The 22,477-nt window shown below is 39.6% G+C and overlaps 2 protein-coding genes across 2 annotated transcripts; one reads left to right on the top strand and one right to left on the bottom strand.

Moving 5' to 3' along the window:
- Positions 1-819: 819 nt before the first annotated feature.
- LOC308408300 (uncharacterized protein) lies at positions 820-6,971 on the top strand (the record flags this gene model as incomplete). The annotated part of the gene is made up of 6 exons (XM_080900503.1): positions 820-897; positions 2,967-3,131; positions 3,507-3,701; positions 4,068-4,460; positions 5,012-5,128; positions 5,617-6,971. The coding sequence occupies 6 exons, from the start codon at positions 820-822 to the stop codon at positions 6,691-6,693; spliced, it is 2,025 nt and encodes a 674-aa protein (XP_080756629.1). The 3' UTR covers positions 6,694-6,971.
- A 989-nt stretch (positions 6,972-7,960) lies between these two features.
- LOC308408640 (uncharacterized protein) lies at positions 7,961-11,757 on the bottom strand. Its single transcript, XM_080901007.1, has 2 exons — positions 10,823-11,757; positions 7,961-9,289 (listed from the first exon to the last, which is right to left on the bottom strand). The coding sequence occupies exons 1-2, from the start codon at positions 11,657-11,659 to the stop codon at positions 8,963-8,965; spliced, it is 1,164 nt and encodes a 387-aa protein (XP_080757133.1). The 5' UTR covers positions 11,660-11,757; the 3' UTR covers positions 7,961-8,962.
- Positions 11,758-22,477: the final 10,720 nt, after the last annotated feature.

The raw sequence follows: 22,477 nt of genomic DNA, 5'->3' as shown, positions 1-22,477 counted from the left end.
CTCTAAATCAGCTAAATATTCTACACTAAGCACTACAAAAAGGCACATAATAGCAAACCTGTCAGAACTGAAATACTAAAATAGTGAGAAAAGCTCAATATGTAGTGTTGACAGACGGATAGACTTAAGGTTCCACTACAATGTAGAACACTTTGGATCTAGACGTTAAAAATTATTGACTAATTAGCTTAGTTCACTAAAAATGTATGTACTCTCTTAGTTATTTTATAGTATAACAAGGGCTTGAGCACCATTTCACATCACAAAATCAGTTAAATAGCTGCAAGTTCTGTACTGTGTTATTGTGTCTAGGTGAAGTAGTTGGAGAGCTGTGTGTGTGTTGTTGCATGGTATATGTATGCACACATCTCCCTAATGTAAAATGGCTTTTGTTTTGTCTTTATTCTTCAGCTGGTCAACTTGAGGTAATGTGTGGGTATATGTATACCTGTATTCCTCATGTTATAGGCACATCTATTAACAAACTGCTATTCTGGGGACTCAACTAACCATTTGGGACAAAAAAGTGGTTGTTATTTTTAATTAAAAAACTACGGAGCCCCCCAGGGGACATGGGAGAAAAAAAAATTACGGAGGAAAAAAAAAAAAATTAGGGAGAAAAAAAAAAATTAAGACGGACTTTTGCGAGATCTCGCAAAAGTATTGCGAGCGCTCGCAAAAGTATTGCGAGATCTCGCAAAAGTATTGCGAGCGCTCGCAATAAGTATTGCGAGATCTCGCAAAAGATCCCGCTCCTTTTTGATAGCGTTTCAGTTGAAGGGTGCGGTGCTACGGTACGGGGCTCCATACGGTGCGGACATGGAGGAGGATTTAGAACATTTCTTGCGGTCAAGAGAGGTCCCACACGACGACATCATGCACATGCAACAAGACAAAGTACGTATAAACAACAAAGCATTAAACACCGCGGTTCAAAAGGCGAGTAACTTGTTGAAAAACCGAGGTCGTATATGCAGGCCTTTAATGTTAATTCTTGTAAATATGTTCAGGTTCATTAAACATAACTCGTTAAGTGCACATATGTTTTGAAATTTCAAATCGTGTCCAAATTCATGGGCTGCATCCTCCCGAGGACTCGGGCTTCGTGGTCTACGTGGGCCGGGTTCTCAGAACGGCTGGGGAAATTGGACGGTCTAGCCTTCTGATTAGCGTCACCGCTGTCTCGGTGGAGTGTAATAAGCTCGTCCGTCTGCTCCTTTCTATCTAAAATATAAGACGACACTGGAGTAAATTCTCGACCATCTCGCACTTCTGTTTAATCAGTTTTCTGTGTGACGTTGATTAAGCGCTGTAAAACCAATGTGGAACCCACCCGGGGGATTAATAAAGTTTTATTTTATCGAATTTAATCTAATAACTTTAATCTCAGCCAAACCGTTTTACTCACGAACAAATGAAACACTGAAAAAAGCCAAACATTAACATTTTTAGGTTGTCTAAGTGTTTTATATATTAAGTTTAGCCTGAGTAGCTAAAGTCCGCGGTGATCTGAAAATAATATGCCGCGAGTTGTGCCGTTCTTGGCGGCTTTAGTGACCCTTGAGCTCTCGGCTACCTATCGAGCTGGTGGGTAACAGACATCAAGGAAAACGTCGAAGCACTTTTGCAAATATGCGATATCTTGATAAACCGAGAAGATATTTCAAGTTTATACACCCACGTTCTCCCCTGAAATGTGTTTAAAAAAATTTTGTGACCCAGAAAGATTAATAACGGTCATTTTAAAACTTATTAACGGCCGCCATTACCGGAAACTGGAGTTTGGCTGGGCCGCACTTTGAATTCTGGGATATGGGCCACGAAGCACACACCGGACCCATCCTTCAAATTCGGTGAAAAGTGAATGTAATTCTTTGTATTACACCCCCTGGCATATGTTAATTTGTTCTGGTTGTATACATGTTCTGTATACTGTTTCTTAATAAAGTTCAATAATAAAAAAAAAAATAGGTGAAAAGGAGGACGCATTTGTCTGCTGCATTCGGAGGAGTTTACGAATTTAAAATAGAATCTTTGTAGAGATTGCCAGAATTGTTGTACATTTCTGTGCAAATAATAAAAAAAAAAGGAGTCTACGAAATTGGATAGCCTTCGGTGCATCGCTGTGACATAATCGGTCTACAAAAGCGTCCTCAGGAGGATGCAGCCCATGAATTTGGACAATGTGATAAATACAGTTTAAAAAAAAAAAAAAGAGGTTGCAGCCCATGAATTTGGATGTTGTTATCTGGCTGTGCCATAACCATGGTAACATGGACAGCATGGCACAAAATACTTGGTGGAACTTACCTTACTTATACCTTACTAGCAAAATATTTTTTAGTAACGTAGTATATTGCTACAGGAAAAATGATTCTATGTTTCTTTACCTTCTTTTAAATGTACAAAGATGCCCTTTGTCTGTGGTTAGATTAGTTTAGAAGTGTCTTTTTAGACTTTCCCAGCAAAGACATATTGTTTCGGGGACATATTGTTTCAGATTGTTTTATCTCTCCCAGCTCTCTGCTGACGAGACTAGCACCATATATGGAGTTGTTTATTTTATCTGTTTATTATTTTCTTATCCTGTTCTCACTGTCTCTGTGATTTGTGCCTATAAAAATGCCAAGCCACTGTCCATGGTTGTGGGTTGTTTCCAGCAGCTCACCCGTGTACACGTTAAGCATAAAAAAGTAACTTTGTCTCATTGTGTCTCTATTCCTCCTGGGTTTATTTTTGCAGGGTTTTCTCCCAACATATATAAATATCTACTACTATTACTATACTAATACTAACACAGCAACAGTAAAGTAATAAGACAGAAGTTGACAGAGTAACTTTTGATAATGATCATGAACAGTGATTAAGAACTCTATTCTAATACAGTTAGTATTCCATGTGTGCTAGTGTGGCTTCCTCGAGTAAAAGTATATTAATACCATTTCTCTAATGTTTTATGTCTGCAGGTGGATAAGGCAGTGCTGTCCGTCATGACTGATGGACAAATGGCAAAATACATAAGGACATATGGTGACAGACTAGCTGTCCAGTCCTTCTGTCAACAAACTAAGTACAGCACAGATAAAGAGACTCTTCTGCAGAACCTAAGAGATAAAATTGCGGCACGGAAAGTAAGATCAAAAACCAAAGGAGTGCTGTGTGGTTCATCAGGTGTGTTCCAAAAGCAAAGTGAAGGGATGTCAAGACAGAGAAATACTGCAGCAGAGAAGACCTGCAGAAAAATAGAAATCGGATGGCTTCATTTAAGCAGTAATGAATACCGTCAAGTGAGAACCAGAAATGGTGGAGGAACAAGACATGCAACTGTGGAAAAAACTACAACTGTAGCTAAGATTTTGGAAATGGGAAAGGACCTGTTTTTTCCAGATGGGTACTCGCCAAAAGGGAGAGTTGAAGACTTTGTCATTGAAATCAGTGATTTTAAAAGAAATCCGATTGCTTTAGATGACACTGTTGGCAAACTTTATGAACAAACCAAATTGAAGCTCCTGAGATTTTACATTTGCACGAAAGATGAAACACTGTTAACAGTTCAGTCCTCATCTGAAGAGGATTTTTCTGTCAGCATAACTGAAGAAGATTCACCAGTGACATTACTTGGATTTGACAGTGAGACAGATGATTTTGTACCAGATCTACTTGAACATGGGGATTCATCTGACAGTGACACTGGCAAACAGGTTTGTTAAAATAAGAAAGTTATTATTAAAAATAATGATCACTTTAAAGTTACTGTATTTTGTTGTGTTTAGTAGTGCTCGGTGGTAACATGCGACATTTTCTAATTTTGTTGTACTATTGTACTAGGTTTGACTGTGCAACTGCAATAAAGAGTTGTGTTATTCAAGTGCTTTATGTACATCTACGAATATTTGCACTTCTGTAGGATGAAATTATTCCAGGAATTTGTTGTTGACTTGTGTGGTAAGGTACATCTGTGAAAGACTTCCAGCTTTGTATTCATTAACATGTACAAAATGACTGGCTGCTGAAAAAATAATTGAATTATTTTCGTTTGTGTCTTGTGTTTGTTTTCTGGTTCACAGATTCACAATTTCCAGATGGAACCCAATCCAAAAAAAATGAAATCACTCTGTGAGGCAGTGACAACACAAAGTCCAGGAAAATCCCATCATATGCATTCAACCCCAACAGACATTAAAAACACTGTCGTGGGACAGCGGCAGCAGACTGACTCAAGTGATCATGATTTCCCTGACCACTGCTCTGAAATTATTGATCTGACCAGTATAGTTCCTAACAAATCCTTCAAACTACAGTCCCAGGCCAAACTTCCAGAAGATTTGGAATGTCGTTTTCCACACATAGACGAAGCGGATACGGTTGTATGGAATCCTGAAGAGGATCTTGTCAGAGCAGATGGTGATGACACAGTCGTGATAACCCTGAATTATGTCAACAGTGAGGATCTCAGACAGGTAAGACCATGGACAGTTGTGGTTGATATGGTTCAAGTGTGACAAAAGATGGAAATTTATTAATAATCAAATTCAGTAACTTGCATAGTTCTGCTTTTAAAAAAGCTGATCATGCATTCCTGCTTGGACAAAATTTAAGCATGTGTGTTATTTTCTGTAATATTCTTTTGGATCTTAAAAGAAATAACTTACAGTACTGTGAAACAATTTTTCGATTTTTATTAATCAGAATTCATCTCTTGTTTGTTTAAAACTTGATTTTTTGGCAGCAATAATACAACATTTTAAGTAGCAATAAGAAAATCAAGATCTGATAAAAACCTGTGGAATTCCACTGTAATATGTCTTTTTACTCTTGTAAGTGAGACATGTAGGCTGAAAATAAAGTGGTGTATTTTTGTTCTATTTCTTAATACCTATTGACATATTTTGCAGACTTTTTAAGAACATTCATGAATTAGAATAGGCCAAGTTAGAAGATTGAAGAAGAGTCTTCTAATCTTGAAGGGTTAAGGTGTCTGTTGTCAATTAATGCAATACTTCCTTCTCAGAATGCCGACACAAATGGATTACCTATGGATGGTTTCCTGCTACCATTGTCTTCAGCTAATGGCTTGCCCACACCCCATATGCAGTCAATACAAGAGGAAGCACCCCAGATTGCACAGGTAAGATGGATCAATTCAGGCAACCATAAACACCTACCTTTACATACTGTAGAGATGCCAAAAATGTCATGCTATTTTCTGAGGATATGGCAGTTTGTGGGTCTATTTGAATTAAAAGGATATTGTCAGTTGAGAGACAATTACAGTGTTTTACATTAACATAAGATTAAACAGGAAATTTAGTCTTGAAATAAAATTATTTACATAACACAGCAGTGAGACATTGTTTTGGTGTCACTATTGTGTTCTCTACCTATTTTGCACAGAAGTGCGTCTTCTCATACCTGTAAAGAACACTTGTATAATTTTCTGTGAGGCATACAAGGACATCCATCAGGCCACAATGTTAATGTAATATATAAATTGTCAGTGCAACCATGGTTTGGGAATGTACAAATGTTCAAACTTTTTCAGAACATTGATATTGTGTAATCTGTACAATTCAATTGCATTTCTTATGGAATGTGCATGTTTTGTCTTTTACTCAGGACCATGGACTGAATTTCATCGCACAAGGTTTGCGTTTAGATTCAAGCAACCAACTTTCCCCATCAAATTCAGGAGACCCACAGAGCCCCCTACATGTATCAATTCGCAGGATAAAAGTTGTTGATGATCTTTTGGCTGTATTTATGGACAGTCGCATTCTGAATGTGACTTTAAAGATGAACTTTGTAAATGAAAATGCTGTTGATGATGCTGGGGTGTCAAGGGAGGTTTACACTGCATTTTGGGAGCAATTTTTGGAACAGTGTGAAGGTGAAAATGAACGAGTTCCAAGGCTGAGGCCAGACTTTAGTGAGGCTGAATGGCAAGCAGTTGGGCAGATATGGGTGAAAGGCTTACTAGACCATGGTGTCTTTCCAGTGAGGCTGTCAAGGGCTTTCATTTTAGCTTGCATCCACGGAATGGACTCAGTTGATGTAGACATTCTGATTGCATCGTTTCTCAACTATCTCCCTCCTGTTGAGAGATCAGCTGTTGAGAAGGCGCTCCAAGGCACAATGGATGAAAATGATGAAGAGGACCTGCTTGACCTTTTTACAAGGATGGGTTCCCACTTCCTACCACCTAAGAACAACATGCAGCCTGCCATTGAAACAATGGCTCATAAGGCCATTCTCCAAGAGCCAAAGTATATAATGGATTGCTTCTCCACACCCATGGCACATCTGCAGCTGAAACTGGCAGACAAGGAAAGTGTGTTATCTCTGTATGAGACAAAGAAGGCCACAGGCAAAAGACTAGTGCAGCTATTGGAAGCAACAAAAATCATGCTGTCTCACGGAGAACAAACAACGTTTAACCATCTTCAGCGTTATGTTAAAAACGCTGATGAAACCAAAGCTGAAAAAATCCTGCGCTTCTGCACAGGATCTTCTGTGATATGTGTTGACAAAATTTTGGTGTGCTTTAATGCTGAAACTGGGCTCAACAGAAGGCCTGTTGCTCACACCTGTGGAGCTACCCTTGAAGTGCCATGCACTTACAGTTCTTATCCTGAATTTCGCACAGAGTTCGACAATATCCTTTCCAGCAATTACTTTGAAATGGACATCATTTGAACTTGATGAGTGTACTAATGGTTAGAGCTGTAATTTTTATTTGTATGAGACCTTGAGTTCATAAATTCTGTCTTGTTTCATTTTGTCATTGAAACATTTGATATATTCAGCCGTATAACAAGCAGTCACAAATTTAATTTTCTGATGGTTTAGTTGTATGTTAGGTCATATTTCACAAGGACTCTTTATTGTTTAAAATTCTTTGAAAATGACCGCATCTTTAACTTCTGTTGAAAACAAGGTTTGTGTTTAGCGTTAGAGGGACAAATCACATAAAAATTCGCTGTACACATTGTCATTTTTTTTTCTTTTACTCTTGCCATCAGCCAGAATAAAGGCTCGCTTTTGTTTTAAGTTGATTGTCCTCTCTCTCTCCTTGTCTGCTTTTGGGTACGTTCTCTCAACACACCTGCATACCCTGCAGTGACACACATTGGCTTGCTGTTTATCCATCTAGAATGTTTTGAAGTGAGTTGCCTAGTTTTGGGAGATATTAGCTGTAGAGATCTCTTCCTTGTTGAAAAACAACATGAAGCTACATAAGGTCTACATAAAGACATTGCTACTAAGCATTAAGTACCATGTGAAACAAGAGAGGGGTAGGCTTGTACAGTCAATATCTCTAAAATTGGGCAACTCACACTAAAACAATGTGGATTAAGGAATACTACAGCTAGCGAACAGAAAAATTGGTAAATTTGATTTTAGGGTGAAAAGTCCATTAATATTAGTAAAGAATGTCACTATGGTTGCAAAAGAAGTTATTGAAAGTTAATGATAAGATCCTGTTTACAAATTCTTAAAGCTGATGTGGCCTATAAACATCATCTTGTAACAATAAGTCCTATTTTCCCTTGATTAGCTTCCAAAATGTTTACTAGTTGTTTTGTTAAAAATCATATTGCCATCACAAGTTTTTTTTTTTGAAAGGACTTTGCCATAATGTGACATACAGATGATTCACAATTCTTTATAGTGTCTTATATAATTACAAATTAACAAGCAATGATAATCAGATTTAACAGTTTCTAGGATAAACAAGATTGTAGGCCAGGATTTCTAATTAGATTAAATAGTATATATGGTTAATTATAAAGTATTGCTACATTTTTGACAGATTATGCACTTCTGTCTACCCTTCTCTGAAATTAAAGTGCCTGGGAACACAGGCAGTCAATACACAGATGTTGTCGATATGCTTTTGTCATTTGCAATTTTTTAGTTGTCTGTACTACATAGTCCAAAAATAATTAGAAATTGATTAGATTTCAGTTTATTTGTCCGGTAGTTCAACAACACATATCATCCTTTCAGAAGTGGTGAGTTTTGCAAAAATAGCATTCGAATGAAATTGCTGTTCATCAACAGAACAGGTGGGTGCAAAGAATTTGTTATTCAGCTGATAAAATAAGCTTCAGATAAATTCAGTGACAAAAAAAGAATGTTTATATCTATTAGAAATTCTAAGAGTTCAAAAGGTCTCTATTTAGTTCTTTATTTTTTCAGTTTTGTTTAACCAACATTAAAAAACTAAAGCTCTTCTGGAATCAGAATAAATAGTTTAAAAAAAAAGAAGCAAAAATGACATGAAATAACTATATTTTTAGCCAGAGAAAATGGAGTTCAGAAAAATGCCAAGGTGCCCCCTCTCAGATCATGATGCCCCTTAGTACCATTTCATGTAGCCTGCCAATGTGACAGTTGGCGTTATAATATATATAAAGCAGCAAGGCATAATATCATATCTCTTCGATTTTAAACAGTATTCTAGCCAATATCAACAACTAAACATTCCCATCATTAACAAATACAGATGGTGTAAATAAAAACCAACTCACCATTTAAAAATTATTACAAAATACTCAACATAAACCACCATTATCTGATTAAACACTGTACATTAAAACTCCTAACACATTAAATTAAGATGTGTCTTATGTTTTGATCCATGTATCAAGCCAAATACACAGTTAAAGTAATTCGAAGTAATACACATAGACATGGAACTTGATAACATTTGACAGAACATTACAGTGTTTTTGTGCTAAAGAACACTCAGAATATCATTAACAGGCAGAGACTCCCCTTTATACTTTAGTTCACTGACCCTCCTGGAACACAACAATAAATATTTCTATATAAGATATTCTCATAAATGACTGTGTACTAGAAAGCTTACAGTTTACAGTCTGTTTAACATCCAGAAGTTAGCTTTCGCACATATCACAGGTCAATTTTGAGTAATGTTCTCTGCTGCAGTGTATGCAATTTACACTAATGCCATGATGTTCTCTCTTAAATGCATGTACAAGTTCACAGCCTGATATGAGTCTGTTGGTGGAGTCAGATGGGACTCAGTCATGATGATATTGCACAGTTCATATACATCGGGGTCACATGGTTTGGTCAGTCGAAAAACACACTCAGTTTTACACATTTCAACATGTTCTTCTTCAGTGGGGCAAAGGAAGTCTCTTGTCCCGTAGAGCTCAGGTAATGTATACATTACATTAGGTCGACCACTGGGGATATTGATGTTTGCTGATGGCCTGATGGAGTGTGTATTCCAAACCTGTGCAGTGTCATCCAGCTCATCCTGTTAAAAAGAATACAGAAATTTAAGAAATGCGATCGCATGTACGTATATACATATACGCAAATCACGATGAGACAACTCACTCACTGAGAGGAAGGTTTATTAGATTTATGCAATTTATTATTTTTAAACAATCATGTGCATTTTTGTAATCATGTACTTTACCTAATGTCATCTGTACAAGTGTTTCACACACTAACTACGGTTACTGTTATGCTGTGATATCTTACATTAGTACTATTAGTCTTATTACTACCTGCTTGGCTCATCTACTCACCTCATAATAATCAATTTGTTTTATGTCACTGATCATTGTATTTTGTATTTGTAAGTTATTTTGATATCCCAATCGAAATAATTCCAAATTGTAAATAGTTAATATTATAGATAAGAAAATTTCATATGCCATGTCAACATAAACAACATAGATGTTACTGTAGTCTTGGTTGTTGAGCTCTTCCTTAAGGCGGCCGATTGCTTAAACCTAAATTATAGTATTTACACAATTTTTGATTTCATTTACTCCCTGCTCCTCTCACCCGCTTCTCCCTGTCTTGTCTCTTTCTTCCTGCAAGTCTCTCCATTCCCTAAACCTGGTACAGGGCCCTATTTCAGGAAGTGAAAAACGATACTCAGGGTTGAGTAACCCCGAACTGTCCAACTCGGAATATTCGGTTTCAGAAAGGCTGATAACAATTAGTTCAATCAACGCGGAGTTGCTTTAACCCCAAGTTAAGCACGCGCACGAGGATACATAAAGCCCTTATTAGTGGAGCACAGATTAAGCGAGTCACCATGGAGACGGAGGGAAAGAAGGCGCGGTCAATGTATTTTACAGCGCTTGAGGCCGAAATTCTGATGGCAGCATATGCCGATAACATGCAAATTTTGCAGAAAAAAAGTAACACAGCCTCAGCTGCAAAAGAAAGGGAGCATGCATGGCAAAAAATAGCCGACAGAGTCAATGCGTGAGTGTTAATTTAAACATTGATCTAGGGATTTCCACCCATTTAACACGTTATTTATTATATTTTATTTTTTATTTTATACATTTTATTTTGTGACGTGATGTGATCGCAGGTGCAACCCAACAGGCCCCAAACGTTCCTGGCAGCAAGTAAAAATGAAATATAAAAATATAGTCCAAACAGGTGAGGTGTAATTGTATTATGAGCCATAGTGCTTGGTCTGTTTGTCCGATGTAAATCAATTGCAGTTAGAGGCTACATTAATTGTCTTTCTGTAAGCACTTATTAAAATTATCTGAGCACATTACAAGTACATATTTGCTTACTCTGTATGCTCAAATGTGACCCGTTATGGCCACTAGAAAAAAAGTGGAGGCCCGAAAAAAAAGATGGGGGTCCTCCACCACCACCACCACACAGAGGCTGAGCAGTTGGCTTCCACATTTGTGATAATGGGAACACCACAAACGAGTACAGGACACGTTTCACTTCCTCAGTTTCCTTTATCTCTCACTCACACACGCATGCATCCAGGCACGCAACAAAACATATTTTATTAACTCACCTGGATGAGTCCCATGCAACAAAACTGAAGGAGGTTTTTGTCCAGAAACCCACCATCAAAGTACCCGTTGTCTCTGATGTCTGCAAATAAGGATAACCAGAACTCCAGACACTGGCTGCGAAGAAAACGCCACCAGTATTCAATCCTTTGATTGGCGGTACTTGCTCCCTCCAAGTAACTCTCAGGGGTGTCGTTAGGAGCCACGGGCACAAGGAAACGCTGAAAGCCTCTAACATGGCCATTTTCAGTTCCAAGATCGCCCCTCACAACTCTAGGGCAGCCCTTTAAACGCTGCACCGCTTCTATGTAATACCCCCCGATCACTTTCGGATTACTATTTGTTGTGTATGCATTAAGCCAGATTATTTTTCTCGAGAAACCGTCAATACTACCATTGATACAGATGCCATATGGCTTCAGTTTGTCGTAGGAGTCCATGTGCCAGATGAAATTCGGCCCTTTTGAAAAATAGTTCCTCCGCCTGAAACGTCTTGCTTGCCTCAGTGCGACGCCTCGGGGATCCAGCTCCTTCAAAACCAAGCGCACATCCTCTTTCCTCACGCGTAGTCCATGTTCCCTGCATTTAGCGTACATCCATCGGTATCCGTGAAGCTGCCCAGAGTACTGCAATTGGTTGTCTATAAATTCAACCAAGACGGCCAGGTCAGAGTACGCTTTGTGGCGAGTGTGTCCCCTTGCGCTAAGAACTCTCTTCAGATGTCTTTCGCTTATATGAAAACTGTGTCTAATGCAAAGCACAGTTTTAATGTCTTTATAGTTTAGTCCAAGCTCAAAGTAAAAATCTATGAATCGCTCAAATGGGTGTGTGTCCTCCATCGCTGTGGTTGTTTCTAAGGTTTCAGTGCTGATTTGGAGGTCTATGGTACAGACTTTTGCGAGATCTCGCAATACTTATTGCGAGCGCTCGCAATACTTTTGCGAGATCTCGCAATACTTTTGCGAGCGCTCGCAATACTTTTGCGAGATCTCGCAAAAGTCCGTCTTAATTTTTTTTTTTCTCCCTAATTTTTTTTTTTTTCCTCCGTAATTTTTTTTTCTCCCATGTCCCCTGGGGGGCTCCGTAAAAAACACACACACAAAGAAAGTGTTTTATAGTAATCATGGTTGTTCGTTGTTCTTTAGTATTTCAATTCAATTCAATTCAATTTTATTTATATAGCGCCAAATCACAACAAAAGTCGCCTCCAGGCGCAGTCTGAGAATATGCTGTCTATACTATGTGTGTGTATGTGTGTGCACGTGCTTCAGTACTGGAGCCCAAATCCAAGGCAGTCTCACAGGTCTCCATGAAGTGCTGAATACAACAGGCTGATACACTGCCTCTATTGCTATCACTACAAAGAGGATATACAGATACAGATTCAGGACTAACCATGAGGCCCCTTCTGTATATAGATGACTCACTGATCAACCACCTGTGTTGGAGGTTACTCAAGAAAAGCAATATATAAGACATTACTCATTACTGCATTATTAGGTAATGCTGTATTGCAGTAATGCAAATTCACTTTGGCAGTATTATTAGGAGGCATACACTACATTCTAATTGTTATGCAGATGATACCCAACTTCATCTATCCATGACGCCAGATAACACACACTACTTAAACTACTAGACTGTCTTAAAGACATACAGGCCTGGATAACTTATAATTTCCTCTTTCTGAATTCATATAAAACTAAGGTTATTGTACTTAACCCTAATAATCGTAGAAATGCGGTAACTATCAGATACTTAGTCTGGATTGCACTACCTTGGCTTCCAGCAACCCTGAGAAGAATCTTGGGGAATAAGGTCCAAGACATCAGCAGATCATTTTCAGTGGTCATTTGTCTTTTGATTTATTTCATTTTTCCATTGACTAGTCCCATTTTTTATGATTTTTTTTACAGCTGTCTGTAGAAGTGTTATGGTCTAACCTGTAGTGACAGAAGTGAAAAAAAACCCAGTAGATTTATTTGATTAGATTTTCAAGATTATTTGTAACTTCAACTAGACATTACTTTTTCAGCTTCCTTAGTGTTGGTGATGACTCAACATGCAGTTCATTGTGCTGTACTGATTGTCTCAATATTTCTAAGTGCTGGGAGTATATTAGGTACATTATTGTTATTAGTAGTATTATTGTTTTTGTTGTTGTTACTTTATTGACAATCACCTTAGATTTTCTTCATTTGATTTGTGCCAGCACATAAGAGATGTGCTCTTATTCACATTCTAATTCAAACCAATCACACCTCTGCCAAATAATTATGGTTGCGCCCCCAGCTCTACCTCCATTTCGTTGCTCCCTAGGGTTTTTTTCTGAGATTTCTCTGGCATCCATAAGTGTCAGCTTCACAATCTGTAAGAAACCCTTAACTTATGAGAATCAGTTAACTCTGCAGGTGTTTACAGGGCCAAAAATCTATTTTTTTTAAAATGCGGTGTTAACTTGTCCTGTCTGCCTGCTCAGAGAATATACACATAGCCCTTGCATCATGTTGTGTTTGCCAGGTTGTGAGGACAGATGGGTTGAACAGTGTGTAGATTGTGAGTGTATGCTGTGTTTTAGATAATCTGTCAGCTTGGCTTAAAACACACAAATTTATAAATGCTTGTATTGCAATCATTGCAAATAAAGCCTGAGAGTGATGTAAGCTGCATGATTTTACCAGGACACATATCAAAACTAGAGGGTGTTAGGAGATGCCTGTACAGCAGGTACAGTATGATAACACAGCCCACTGTGATTAATAGACTATCAAAAGAAATTTGTGCTTCTGTTTTGCTGCTAACCAAGCTTGCAAACACTAGGTTAAAACCTAACAGTTGCCTAAATACTGTGACTGCTGGCTCCAATATAGAGATCCTAGAAACTAATTTGAAACTAGATATCATTGTGGCCATGTCCATCTTTTATATAAAATCTATATTTGATTTCAACTATATTTCCTAATGCATCTTAATGTCTCATTTAGACTTCTGATGGAAGTCTGCGTCATAACTTACGATATAACTGGAAACCCATTTTAACCCTACACCAAACCTTCCATGTAAGCTGACGAGGCCCTCCCGACAAATATAACTACACAGTGGGCCAACGCAACAACTGAATGACATAGAAGGTTGCAGCATAGGGTTAAGAAGGGTGAAGTTATGAGGTTTCAGGCAGGGGACTAGGAAGTATTTTTCTGAATTAAGCGTCATGATCTGTGATTACCACCAACCAACCCCACATTTTAGAGAAAAACAAACAAACTCTTTGTTTTAAATACTGGTTTTATATTTCTTACTGATTCTTCTTTTCCAGGTATGAGGAGTAATAATCATCCTGTTAGCTAGCTCTCTCTCTCTCTCTCTCTCTCTCTCTCTCTCTCTCTCTCTCTCACACACACACACACACACACACACGCAGTTACTCATAGATGCACTAACGTCTTTCATTGTGAAACTAGCATGGCTTGAATTTTACACTACATAGTAGCAATACTCAGTAGCTGGTGTGTACACTGATTTATTCCCTGTCTTTGTGAGGCTGTATTTCTCAGGCCTACACGCTCACTGTTTGGTCCAAATTAGCAGCATGAAGATATAGCCAGGGTTTGGGTGTACAACAAGTTCGGTCACATTGCCTCACACATTAATGGTGTGTGTGAATGTCAGTCTCTCACACTTTCCCTTTGTCTCCCGCTTCTCTTTTTGAGGTTAAATTATTTTGTTAAGTGATAAAATGTCAAGGCTGATTAGCAGGGTTTGGACAGGAGACAAGGAGAGTGTGGAGGAGAAACAGGAGAGAGGAGTAGAGGGAGGTTGGGATTTTTTAGAAGGTTCATTGACACTTTGCAGAATCATTCTGCTGTTCTACGTCTCCAAAAGGTGACAGGAATACTGATTGATAATGATTCAAAATTCATGTTTTAGAAACTAATGTCAAGAATTCCAAACAGACTTTTTTCACTTTGTCATTATAGAGTACTGTACGTAGATTTTTAAGCTTAAAAAACCAATTGAATCCATTTTGGAATTAGGCTGGAACATGGTGCTATGTGGAACAAATGAAGTACTGTGAATACTTTCTGGATGCACTGAAAAAAGGCTTAAATATACGTTTTATGCTGGAAATGGGGCTTTTTAAAACTTTGAATGAGCTTCCTTTGAGAGTAGTTCTTCATTTGTGCTTTGAATAAATGTCTTCTGCGTGACCCAAAATACCCCAACATGGTTTAATATCATCATTTACAAATATTATAGACACAGTCTAGGTTTTGGAATGGAAAATCAAACTGTGTTCATCAGAACACGGTTGTGTTTCCATTGCTACACTTAACAACTGCCAGAATTAGCTTGTGATCCACTTGCCATGCCTCAAATGGTCAACTGTCCATACAACTAAAAATGCTTCACGTGATTCTTGCAAAAACCATAGCTCTGTATGTCTTTAGTGGTTATGAAGTGCTTTAAGATAGGGATTATTATATCTGGAACCTGGAATACCGTCAACATACAAGAGTTTACATGTCCAAAACTTTAGGCCCAATCCAAACTAGTCCTCTGCAAACATGATGAACATTTGTAAACAGTCAACAGAAAGATGAATAAGGTTAATAATGATTACTTTGAACTGTACAGCAAGAAGACTCCAACAATGAAAAGATGGAGCCAGAAATTAGCTGAAGAGATCAGGTGAATCTTGTAAAATACAGAAAGGTTACACTTCATTACTTTTTCCCTAGAAAATCTTTCTTTCCTTTTATTCCAGTTGCTCAAAATAAAGGGCTAATTTCCTCAATATAAAACTGATCAAAATTTTGGCTTTGTTCAATCATAACATGCATTCTGCTAGTTTCATTGATGCCTTTTTCACCATGGAAACTGTGGACTATGCAGCCATCCAGTTGTAGTCAGGTCAGCTTGAAACAGAGCTGATGTTTGCGTTCTGGTTTGGTGTTTAAAATCACAGAGTACAATTCAAGTGGTCAGAGGAGGGCTAAACATAGCAGCTGCACTGAATTTTGTAATCACATCGTGTACATGAGAGTGGACCTTCAGGGGAAGGGAACTCTGGGACTTGAAAAGATATTGTTTGTATGGATGTATGTGTTCACTCTGTGTTCTCAGAGAAGCACAAAATGTATTCTTCATTTAAGCCTAAAAAGAGTCTGATCTGTTAACAGCCAGAAAGAATAGGTGCAAGCTTCAGGTTCCAAAACTGTGGTAATAGTAATCCACCTGTGTGTGTGTGTGTGTGTGTGTGTGTGTGTGTGCGCGCGCGCGCACACCACTAATTGCTGAAATATTCCAGACTAAAATGTTACTAAACCACTGAAAACTGCCAGGCTATGTGTTTGTATGTTGTGTGGAAACAGTGGAAGCAGAAATGCTAGTTAAGTGTGTGTGAACAGCAGAGAGTGCAGAAAAGCTTTTAATGATTAAATGTATAGTCAGGGCCAGTTAGGAAAACTGAAAGACAACCAAAAATGGCCCAATACTAAAGGTTGTGGGACTGGAAGACTTAAACATTTGGTTCAGTTAAAAAAAGGGCATATTTTATTTGGTTAGTACAGTTGCCCCCTCCCCCCATGTAAAAAAAAAACATGCCATGATAATGCTGCTTATCTCAACACAGGGCTAGGACTATGAGAAATTTCTACCAATGGAGTTCTGGGAAGGAGTAATTATACACATCATCCTTAACACTGGGAACGATAAGTGAAGGCTAAAATGAAAGGATGGTGACAGGAAGGTTCCTCTTGAACAAATCTATCTCCTCTTGTGGTAGAAACTAAGAATCCATCACCACCATCGTCCTACGTGCAAATTTAACCCATGAATCTATCTTCCTCCCAATTTGTCATACATGAAGTCTCCTTGACATCAAATTTTCATACACCATGTACTCAATAGCATTATTTCTCAACCTGTAAAAGTGAACCTATTTGGGCCCAATGGCAGAGAGCTAAGTTATCAACTAAGGGTAGCAGGCTTGGTTATCAAACTGCATGCATACATTCTACACACAGACACAGGTATCAGCTAATTAGTGCAAAATGATAGACTAATAAAATTCCTAATATCATTAATCAAATCTGAAGCAAAGACTCCTTGGCCACCTCATCCTCACAGCAAGCCCATATTTGTCAGATAATTCTGTTCGAAATCTTCTAAAAGGCGACACAATAGAGATGTCCAGTTCTTTGACTTTGAAGAGGTGAAGCCTTGCAGACAGCAGTCACCTTTAGTTTTCTGTTCTGACAATCTAAGAATGCAGTTTTTAACCTTACTAGTATCTAAATAGATAAGTTATTCACAGTGGGTAAAATAAGTAAAGTAAGTACTGAATATGTCACCACTAATTTTCTAAGTAAATATATTTCTTAATGTCAACACTATTGAAATTCTTACCAGATATCAACAACACAAGAAAAAAAAAATTAGATCATAAATGCTCATGGATAGACTGATAGATTGTCATGGTTTGCCGGGGCAAGCCGTGTGGAATCATTTAGGACCAGGACGCGGCAGCTCTGGTGCAGGTGAGTATTTATTAACGAAGGAAATACAAACAACAAAGGCACTGGGAACATGAAACTGGAACCTAAACTGGGTAAACTAACAAAACAAACCCGAAACGAAGATGCAGGGAGGTCCGGGGAAATACACATGGAGAGATGCAGGGAGACCGAGGGGAAACAACACAGACGAACCAGCAACTACTATGACAGAAGACACAACTTAAATACACTCAGAGAACACAGGGAGATTACACACAGGTGGGGAACACAGCTGGGAGTGATTAACGTGACGAGACTAGGGAGGCAAACTGAAAACACTCACATAAGACACAGACCTTCACAATAAAACAGGAACTACGCATGAAAGGACACAAACTAAGAAACTCGGACTAGATACAGGAACACACGGGCAGAACAGAGTAAACACTAAACAGAGGAAGAACAGAAAACACAAAACGCTGGGTCAAAAGGACCCAGGATCATAACATGGATATGGTTTTGCGTTTTATTGAGCTTGGAGAAAAATTAAATGTGGCTATACTGTATTACCAATACATGTGAAACAGAAAGGCAGATCATGCAACAATTTGGCAAACCGAAATGAAAGCTTCCTAACAGGCCTGGACAGAAAATAAAGCCTCTTTGCACCTGTTATGATCACACATAGACTGATTTTATCTAAATGTCACTTTTTGGACAATAAACTATTTATTTTAGTCTAATCCAAGCAAAACACCATCAGAGCCAATTCACCAACACCAAGCAGGTGTAAAATCAGGGTGAGAGTGACTATTTGGAAAGCTATGATGTCTGCAATTTGCAGCTATCGTCGCCAGCAAGTCTGATTAGATCAGAGTATGCTCCAATTATAAACAGGTTTATGGGTGCCAGCCTTGGTGGATTAGTCTTAAAGCTGATGCAATTTGTGTCATGGATCGCTGTGTGGCAGGCAGGAGGAGGACCCAAAATGCAAAACTCACAGACACGGGGATGAACTCAAAAAATCACAGCTTTAATGCTGGAGAGGCAGAACGTAGGAAATACAAAACTAAACTGGGAAAACTAAATACAAAGCTCGCCAAGAGACACAGGGAGGAACACACACAACATGAGCGAGAACGCGACACAGAACTGAGGGAGACGCAGACATAAATGCACAGAGGGTTAACGAGGGAAGTGGGAGCACACGGGGAACACAGGTGACACTGATAATCATAACAAGACACGGCAGGAGTGAACACAACACTAACGGGAGACGGGCAAAGTAAAACAGGAAGTACAGAGGTTCAGACAGGAGGAGAGAGAGCACGGGGAGAACACAGACATAACGGGCTGGGGAAAACATAGAATAAAACACAAAGAGAGACGAGGGCTCATAAATACACAGAGGGGCACACAGGGGGTAAGAGTCACGAAGGGAAAACACTTAGGGAACAACACAACAGGGCAACTCAGGAAACATGGCCTAAGGAACGAAATACTAGTGATGGGCAGATGAAGCCCCATGAAGCACTGAAGCTTTTCATCCAATTGGTTCACCCCAACGCGAAGCTTCATGAAGCTTCATTTGCTCTAGCAGGACACCTACTGGACGTAAAAAATAATAGCTGGCATGAATTTGAAGAGTGTGGCATTTTGCACACAGCCTGTAAATGTCAACAACAAAAGGAGTGTGTAAAACATGTATATTGTAGTGATGGCAGTATACTGTGTATATTTATAGTGGCAGTATGGGAAATGATTATTTGGAAATGCTTGAAATGGAAATGATCATTTACTGTGAGGTGAGGTGTGGTTGGGGTGTGGACAGTAGTTGTGCTTTTGTAATGTTGAGGTATGGACAGCTACACACTGAGGCTGTGAGCCTCAGTCCTGCCTTTTCACATTTTATTCTGTAAAAACTAAATTTTCACTGCTTTTATGGCCTTTTTAGTGGGGAGAACATAGCTAGGATTTAATGATTTAACAAATCTTTTGAATCCTTTGTCCTCCACAATGCTAAATGGCTGTGAGTCCTCAATCACCATGCTGACCAGGTCTTCATCTATTTGAGATTGTTCTCCTGAGGAAAGACAATAAAGACAAAGCACAAATATAAATATCACAAATGTAACTTATAACAGTTGTATAATATTGTTATATCATTTAGCAACATTACTGCATGCTATATTATCATGACATTTGATGGCTCACCTAGTCTTGCTCCACAATCGGTGTTCCCCCTATTCTCATGCAAAGCTCTGTAGTGCCTAAGCATGGATGAGGTGTTGTTGTTATATCCCAGCTCCCTGGCACATAGCAAACACTTCACCTTGTACAACAGTAAAGACAGCTTAACATAAATTGTATTGCACCATCAGTATTATGAAAATACATCTTCTGTAGAAATTTACATACCTTGTTGGGAGGAATAAGATCAAAATGTTCCCACACAGGGGAGGACATCTTCCTCTTATTAGCTGGCTCCATTCTCTCCTGACTTTCTCTCCTCACTCTCATAAACCTCCAAACGGTCTCCAAACTCTCACTAACCGCAACTCTCCATCAAACACCCACATTTTTGAATGAAGTCTGATGGGTTTATATCGCTGTCATATCTCGCGGCCAGTGTTGGTCAAGTTACTTGAAAAAAGTAATCAGTAACTAATTACTGATTACTTCCCCCAAAAAGTAATCCCGTTACTTTACTGATTACTTATTTTCAAAAGTAATTAATTACTTAGTTACTTTTTAAAAACACGATTTACAACCTGAAGAGGTGATAAAGTGATATATCTCTCAGCCCAATTCTACTTTTTCTACATAATCCATCATACAAAATGTAATCAAATGGAAAAGTCTCTTTTTTTAACTTGTTTTATCAGTTTTAATCTTTTAACTTTATGCATCAAGCAAAAATTTAATTATATGCAACATTCTCTGAGTTGAATAAATTAGTTTAACATTGAAACCTATTTTCTGCACATTCCAGCACATAAAATAAAATATTTTTTTTGTTTACACTCACTCTTTCAAATAGATGCAAGTAAAACACAGCAGAAAATAAATAAAGTCAAAGACTCAGCGGTCCTGTTGCTCTATTTTCACCTGTAAAGCAGGACTGCGGTAGGCGGAGGTTTACCCTGGTGCAGGTGTGCAGCGGTCAGTGGAAGGATATGGCAGTGTCTCTGTGAGTTTCCCATTACATCGTTGCGCTCTCGGTGCTTGCTTGGAAGTTTAGGGTTTTTTTTCGCTGTAAAAAGAAGTTTTCTTCCCACGCACAATGGACGCTAATGTTTTTGTCACTTTTTATGGAATCAAAGTAAGGTAAGTACTTCCACGCTGCACGCTCATACTCTCTCTGCACTCGATATATGATCCATTGTTGATCTGCACACAGCTGTTGTCACTAACGGCGCACTCGCTTACGTCACTGTCATGAGACATTCTCGCAAAAAATCACGGTTTTAGTAACGCAGTAACGCAGCGTTCCTACGGGAAAGTAACAGTAATCTAATTACCATTTTTGCAATAGTAATCCCTTACTTTACTCGTTACTCGAAAAAAGTAATCAGATTACAGTAACGCGTTACAAGTAACGCGTTACTGCCCATCTCTGCTCGCGGCAAAGTTCGAACCACTTCATGAACCAGTCACGTGGTACAGCCGGGCAGAGAGGCTTCGGACGTCATCATTTTCAGCTCCTCCCATAAATGAAGCAAGCCTCGATACGCGCTTCGCGGAAACGCCCCCTCCATTACTCGACACACGCTCCGAAGCCTCGATACAGAACGTCCCATCACTACGAAATACAAAAATACAAGGAACTAAGAATACTGGGCCCACATGGCCCAGGACCATGACATCACCCCCCCCTTAAGGGCTGGCACCAGACAGCCCAAACACAGAAAAACAAAACCAAACAGAAAACGACCCAGGGCGGGCGGCGGGGGCCCAGGACGGAGGGCTCGGAACAGAAAACAAAAGAGCACAGCAAACACCGGAGCCCAAGAAAAACAACCCAAAAACACAGTGCAGTTCAGGGGGCCGACCATGCGGACGGCAACGGTGGAGACGTGGAAACAGTTCAGGGGGCCGGCCGCGCGGAAGGCAGCGGCGGCGGCGGTGAAGGAGACGACGGAGCAGTTCAGGAGGCCGGCCGCGCGGAAGGCAGCGGCGGCGGCGAAGGAGACGACGGAGCAGTTCAGGGGGCCGGCCGCGCGGAAGGCAGCGGCGGCGGCGAAGGAGACGACGGAGCAGTTCAGGGGGCCGGCCGCGCGGAAGGCAGCGGCGGCTCTCCAGTGTTAGGCGTGCTGGCCATGGCCCGGTGGGCACAGGACCAGACGAGGCAGGACCAGACGAGGCAAGACCAGACTGTGGTGATGCGGGGGCCGGACCAGGCGTCGCTGCAGAGGCCGAGGCCGGACCAGGTGACGGCGAAGCAGGAGCTGAGGCCGAGGCCGAGGCCGGACCGGGCGGGAGGCAGGAGGAGGACCGAAAATGCAAAACACAGACATAACGGGCTGGGGAAAACATAGAATAAAACACAAAGAGAGACGAGGGCTCATAAATACACAGAGGGGCACACAGGGGTAAGAGTCACGAAGGGAAAACACTTAGGGAACAAAACAACAGGGCAACTCAGGAAACATGGCCTAAGGAACGAAATACAAAAATACAAGGAACTAAGAATACTGGGCCCACATGGCCCAGGACCATGACAATTTGTGTCTGGCACGCTGTGTGATGAAGGTGCTGCTTGCTCTGCTCAGTGGCATATTTTTGTCACAAGTTGATTTACATAAATCTCAAAGGGAATAAAACAAAAACACCTTTCCTTTTACGTCACAGTCTAGGAGCACAAGATGTGATATAGGTTCCCTTTGTTATGCCACAGCAATGAACCTAAAGCTCAGAGTGGGGCTGAGTTGCCTGTTTTTCAGTTCCAGAATTCTCTGGCTGGGGTGGTAATGATGCTACAATGGACAATCTGTGCACAAACAGCATTGACACTGACTATGTCAGTGTCAGGTCACAGACAAAGAGTCAGGAAAAATTCATCATTAGACTAAATAATGATAGATGGATTTTCCTGACACACCTGGATAGTGGAATAGCATTTCACAAAATAAATAAATAATGAATAATCATTCAGTTATG

Source organism: Rhamphochromis sp. 'chilingali' (assembly GCF_963969265.1).
Source record: "Rhamphochromis sp. 'chilingali' genome assembly, chromosome: 13".
Lineage (NCBI taxonomy): Eukaryota > Metazoa > Chordata > Actinopteri > Cichliformes > Cichlidae > Rhamphochromis > Rhamphochromis sp. 'chilingali'.
This window is presented reverse-complemented; position numbering and strand designations above follow the sequence as displayed.